The 6,612-nt window shown below is 54.1% G+C and overlaps 1 protein-coding gene across 1 annotated transcript; it reads left to right on the top strand.

The window, feature by feature from the left end:
- The first annotated feature begins 810 nt into the window (after positions 1-810).
- LOC127108942 (uncharacterized) lies at positions 811-6,410 on the top strand. Its single transcript, XM_051046028.1, has 2 exons — positions 811-5,270; positions 5,909-6,410. The coding sequence occupies exons 1-2, from the start codon at positions 811-813 to the stop codon at positions 6,408-6,410; spliced, it is 4,962 nt and encodes a 1,653-aa protein (XP_050901985.1).
- Positions 6,411-6,612: the final 202 nt, after the last annotated feature.

The raw sequence follows: 6,612 nt of genomic DNA, 5'->3' as shown, positions 1-6,612 counted from the left end.
GTTCTAATTTCATACCCAAGTCATCTAGAAGACCCTTCGGCCATAATGCTTTTTTTAAGGTATTTAGCAAAAGTCAATTCAGACATTCATGACATAACAAATTAATAATATCACTTCAGTTTTTTATTATTGTTCTGGACTGGGCCACGACACTTAGCACGGCACGGCCCAATGCTCGCCAAGCCCACGTCCAAACGACCGTATCCAAGCGACCACGAGGGCACGTCAGGTGAACGACCGTCCGCCCGGAGAATGTCTCCCCGGCCCCTTAAATACGTGTCGGACAACGAGCGGGTCCTCCCCATATGATCTCCATCCACTCATCGTCAACCCACGCCGCGGGCACCTAAGTTGTGTCGGGCAGAGCCATAACGGCATCCCACTCACCACGTCACCCAACTCCCCTATATTGTCTCCTTAGGGATAGGGGCAGTTGGACCAGGGGGCAGACCTTGGTCTAGGTCTTAACGCTTCTTACGCGTCCCCTGGCAGCTCCTCCTTGGGCCTAGCTAATCCAGCCCATTAGGAGCCTTGGCCCAGCGCTGGGGGCTCAATATAAATACCCCTTTCATGGCAAAGGGGCAGGTATTCTAACTCACACTCTGATAATCTCATTCTGTACCTTTTCTGACTTAAGCGTTGGAGCACCTTGCAGGTACACCCCCCTCTCATTTCATTCTCCGGCCCATTCACCAAGACCTTGGAAGGCCCTCCTGATCAGGTGAGATCAGTGGCGCCGTCTGTGGGAACTAGCTATCCCCATCTTCATCAAACGAGGATCAAAAGCTCATTTATTTCTGTCCTTCCAACATGGCCGGAGAACAACATAGCGATCACAGCCGTCCCCTCGTCAACTACAACATGGACGACGGCCCGCCATCCCATGAAGCGGACGTTCGGGACGGTCATCCATCCACCCCGTCTCCAGAGCCCCAAAACAACGGAGATGCCTCTCACGCCCACAATTTAGGGGCAGAGACATTTCATCCCATTCCCGTTCCCGTTGAAGGAGACGCCGTAATGATTGCCATGGTGAATGCCCTCAATCAGGCCGGTTCTATGCTCCACCAGCAGCACGAACGAATCATGGCCCTCGAAGCCGAACGACAAGAGGCCCGGCCCCAGCCGGTGAGTAGGATACAACAACGTTCGGAGCCCACGAAGAAGCGAGGACGTCGCTCTCCCGAACCCCACGCCAGCAGGGCACGCGCCCATCGTGACGGTGGTCGAGCGAGAACATCACCAAGGCGCGGGCACAGCCCCGACAACAACGAACGGTCTCCCTTAAGGAGCGACGAGGAAGATTTGCATTGCCCCCTATCTCGGGCAATAATGGAAGCCCCGCTCCCCAAAGGCATGGAGAAACCGCCAAACCTAGCTGTGTACGACGGGACTACAGATCCCGACGATCACGTCGACAACGTCAACGCGATGCTCGACTACCGCAATGATATAACCGGGCACCTAAAATGCCGACTGTTCTCAACGACCCTCAGGAAAGGGGCCATGGCCTGGTACAAAAGCTTGGCCCCTGAGTCCATTACGTCATGGAGAGTCATGAGGTCCATGTTCACCCGGCACTTTACAGCTTCCCGTCGTCACCCCAAGACTGAGGCGACCCTTGAAGCCATAGTGCAGAAGAAGAATGAAACACTGCGCTCATACATCGAGCGATTCAACCAGGAAGCTGTCGAGGTAGATACCACCGAGCACATGAAGAAGTATCTCCTCGAGAGAGGTCTCTTACCCGGCAGTGAACTTAGCAGAGCCGTAGGGATCGAACCTCCCCGCACCTTAAACGAGCTCCTGCATAAAGCCCAGGCCTACATCAGATACGAGGAAAAGCAGGTGGCACACAATGCCCGCAGCGGACGTAACGCTGGGGAGACCGAGCACTCAAAACGCGAGGACACGAGCATTTCCCGTCGCAACGGAGACAAACGAAGAGAAGAAAGACCTCGCGAGCTCCGGGAAGGAAGAGGCCCCGCGGGCAGATATAGCGAGTACACCTTACTGACAGCTCCTCGAGAGCGTATCCTCGCAGAATGTATCAACTCTGAATTTAAGCAGGGCAGGGTCAGGTTCCCAAAACCGTCTGCACCAAAGCCCCACACCGACAAATCAAAGTACTGCCGGTTCCACAGAAGTCACGGGCACGTGACCGAAGACTGCGTCCACCTGAAAGATGCGATTGAAATTTTAATCCAGGAAGGGCACCTGAAGCAGTACACGAGGAAGAACGAAGCTCCCAGACACGACGAGCCAGAGAAGAAGAGACCCCGGGAAAACACACCCCCCGACAACTCTCCCTATCAAGTGGCCCTCTGCGTGTCACGACCGGAAGATTTCTTCCTCCCCGAACCATTGCCCGAGGGCAAGATCACTGCACTCAGCCCCTGGGAAGACTTCCCTACCACACTGGTGATATCAGGAGGAGGAACTAACGGGGAATCCGCGACCCTCTCCGTCAAACGTAAGTTCGACGAACTCCTACTGACTGCCCCCGAGCAGAAAGTGACATTGACAAAATACCGGGGAAAATCCAACCCAATATCCTTCTTCCTGGAGGAACTCCCGGGCGGATCCCCGAACTCGGCCATCCCACTATTGATAAGAGCAAAGATGGCCCGATTCGACGTACGACGCATCCTGGTCGACGAAGGCAGCTCAGTGGATATCATGTACGTCCACCTCTTCAAGACTCTGAAGCTAGACAAGACCAACTTAGCCCCCTACGTCGGATCAGATCTCCAAGGATTCAACGGAGCAACAACCAGACCGTGGGGATATGTTGAGCTCCTCGTCACTTTCGGCGAACAAGAAACGGCCAGGGAAGTCAAAATCCAATTCCTGGTCGTAGACTGTCCGTCTCTCTACAATTGCATCTTTGGACGCCCGACACTGGCCGAACTCACTGCGGTCCCATCCACCGTCCACCTGAAGATGAAATACTACACCAAATTGGGACGTGTGGTCACCATCCATGGTGACATCGAAGCAGCCCGGCGATGCTACGACGCCGCAGTAAAAGGACAGGCCGTAGTCAGCACGAAGAGCAACTGCAACAACAAAAAACTCAAGACCGAGGATCCCGCCCGAGGAGTCAACGCCATCGACCTCGACTGTCGCGTCGGGCTGGACGAGACCGAAGAAGGGAGGTTCCCCAAGGAACGCTCTCTCGAACACCCGGTCCGACCAATCCCCGACGGGGAGTTCGAACTCATTCCTCTTGGGGACGATCCGGAAAGGACGGTGAAGATAGGTAAGGGACTACCCGAGGAAACAAGAGAAGAGCTAGTAGCATGCCTCAAAGAGAACTCCGACCTCTTCGCGTGGAATGCCGCAGAAATGCCCGGGCTGGACCCCGAGATCGCGTGTCATAAGCTAGCTGTAGACCGGGCAGCCAAGCCCATAGCACAGCGTAGACGCAAGCAATCGCCCGAAAAGGCAGAGGCTGCCGAGCGAGCTGTAAAAGACCTCTTAGAGGCAAATTTTATTTCTGAAGCCCAGTACACAACCTGGCTCTCTAATGTAGTCCTCGTTAAGAAAAATAATGGAAAATGGCGTATGTGTGTTGATTATACTGATCTTAATAGGGCTTGCCCGAAAGATGCTTTCCCCCTCCCTAATATAGACTCGCTCGTTGACAACTCTGCAGGTTTTAAACTCTTGTCCTTCATGGACGCATATAGTGGATACAACCAGATCCCTATGTCGCCCGCAGACAAGAAACACACAGCGTTCATGACCCCAACGGGCAACTACTATTACAACGTGATGCCGTTCGGGCTCAAGAACGCTGGCGCTACATACCAACGCATGATGAACAAAGTCTTCAAGGACGAAATAGGGGACATGCTCGAAGTATACATGGACGACATGATCGTCAAATCACACGAGGAGATAACCCATGCTCGACACCTTACGAAGGTATTCGAGCAGGCGAGACAGTGTAAAATGAGGTTCAACCCCGAGAAATGCACGTTCGGAGTCCGGGCAGGCAAGTTCCTCGGTTTCTATCTCACCGAAAGAGGGATCGAGGCCAACCCCGACAAATGCCGGGCATTCTCGGAGTTTCCGACCCCGAAAACCAAAAAATCGATCCAGTCGCTCAATGGAGTGCTCGCCTCACTCTCCCGTTTCATCGCCAAGTCCGCCCAGCACGCATTGCCATTCTTCAGACTCCTTCGCAAAGAGGCTACCTTCGACTGGACCGATGAATGCGAGCAAGCGCTACTCCATCTAAAGAAGGTTCTGTCCCAACCCCCGGTCTTGTCACGGCCATCAGAAAAGGAAACCCTATACTTATACCTATCCGTGGCGACCGAGGCCGTCAGCGCCGTTCTAATAAGAGAACCCGACGAAGGACAAAAGCCCATCTATTTTACGAGTAAAGCACTCCAAGGTCCCGAGCTCCGATATCAGCAAATCGAAAAGGTCGCCCTGGCCCTCATCAACGCAGCAAGGAGACTACGATATTATTTCCTCGCACACACGATAAAGGTGAGGACCGACCAGCCAATCAAACAGCTGCTCGGGCGCCCGGATATGGCCGGGAGGATGCTCAAGTGGTCACTAGAACTCTCCGAATTCGACATACAATACGAAAGTAGGAAAGCCTTGAAAGCTCAGGCGCTGGCCGACTTCGTCGCGGAGATGACCCACTGCCCGACTCCAGCAGAAAGCGCCCACAAATGGACGATCTTCGTCGATGGCGCCTCTAGCACATCAGGCAGCGGGGCCGGGATCATCCTCGAAAATGAAGAAGGGATCCTGATAGAGGTATCGTTAGCGCTAGCGTTCCCAACATCAAACAACCAAGCCGAATACGAAGCCTTCCTCGCAGGCCTGAGGTTAGCCGAGGACCTGGGAGCAAAAGAGGTAAAAATATCCACCGACTCCCAGCTCGTGGCCTCACAGGTGCGAGGAGAATATCAAACCAAGAACGACAACCTCCTCGGGTACTTGTCCCTCGTCAAAGAAAAACTTGATAGATTTGAAAAATGGGAAGTTCAACACATACCCCGCGAGCACAACACACGGGCAGACGTTCTCTCGAAACTAGCCAGCACGAGGAAAAAGGGTGGGAATAAATCAGTAATCCAAGAAATTCTCCCGCGGCCCAGCATCGACAAACTACCGCCTCCACTCGAGGTCAACGCTATTGGAGATGCCCACTGTTGGATGACACCCATCTACAATTACCTCACACGAGACGAACTCCCGGCTGACCCGAAAGAGGCGACCACTGTCAAACGACGCGCATGCTCGTACGTACTCCTCGAAGGCAAACTCTACCGGAGAGGATTCTCCATCCCACTACTCAAATGCGTCGAGGAAGAGAAAGTCCCCGACATACTTGGAGAGATACACCGGGGAATTAACGCTCAACACCTCGGCGGACGATCGCTCGCACGAAAAGCCCTTCGAGCAGGCTACTACTGGCCGACCATGCAAAACGATTCGAAAGAGCACGTCAAAAGATGTGACAAATGCCAACGACATGCCGACATGCACCTCGCACCCCCGAACGACCTCAAATCACTGTCTTCCCCATGGCCCTTCGCGTGGTGGGGCATGGACATCCTCGGACCCTTCGTCACCGGATCATATCAGAATAAATACCTCATCGTCGGGGTGGATTACTTCACCAAATGGATCGAGGCGGAGGCACTGGCTAAAATAACCGCGCAGAACATTCTCCGGTTCTTCAAACGCAACATCCTCGCTCGGTTCGGTATACCCAGGCACTTGTCACAGACAACGGGACACAATTCACGGACGGAGGATTCCAGGACTTCATCGCCAGCCTGGGCACCACACAGCATTTCACGTCTGTCGAGCATCCGCAGACGAACGGGCAGGCAGAGGCGGCCAACAGGGTAATCTTACGTGGCCTCAAACGCAGACTCGGCGAGGCAAAGAGGGCATGGGTCGAGGAGCTACATAGCGTCCTATGGGCCTACCGCACGACACCACATTCTACCACCGGGGAAACCCCGTTCCGACTAACTTACGGCACCGAGGCAGTCATCCCGGTGGAGATACGGACGCCAACGAGGAGGACAGAGGAGCCCCTAGACGAGGAAATGAACGATGAAACCCTTAGAGCCGAGCTCGACCTAGTCGAGGAGATACGTTCCGAAACAGCTCTCCGGGAAACAATCCTCAAACAAAAGATAGCACTACGCCATGACGCGAAAGTCATAAAAAGAGAGTTCCAGGTCGGCACCCTGGTCCTCAGAAGAAACCAGAAAAACCCGAGAGAGGGCAAACTGGCGGCCAACTGGGAAGGCCCTTACCGCGTCCGCGACAAAACGAGCAACGGGGCCTATTACCTAGAAAACCTACAAGGAGAACAACTCGCTCGACCATGGAACGCAGAAAAACTTAGACAATATTACAGCTAAATACACCACGGAGAGACGTGGCAGGTACGACCACGCTCTTCGTCCCCAAAATCCCAGGGAGGAACCACGAGACCCGGGAACGATCCGGGGTCACATAACAAACACAACCCTCCCCGACGGTTGGGATCTTGACCAAGGCTCAACGTCGAAGTACCAAGACTGGCAGGGCACCCAGCTCGCGATGGGAGGACCCAAGCCTCGG

Source organism: Lathyrus oleraceus, chromosome 1 (genome assembly GCF_024323335.1).
Source record: "Lathyrus oleraceus cultivar Zhongwan6 chromosome 1, CAAS_Psat_ZW6_1.0, whole genome shotgun sequence".
NCBI classification, from domain to species: Eukaryota; Viridiplantae; Streptophyta; class Magnoliopsida; order Fabales; family Fabaceae; genus Lathyrus; species Lathyrus oleraceus.
Note: the sequence above shows the minus strand (reverse complement) of the source record. Positions and strands in the feature narration are given on the sequence as shown.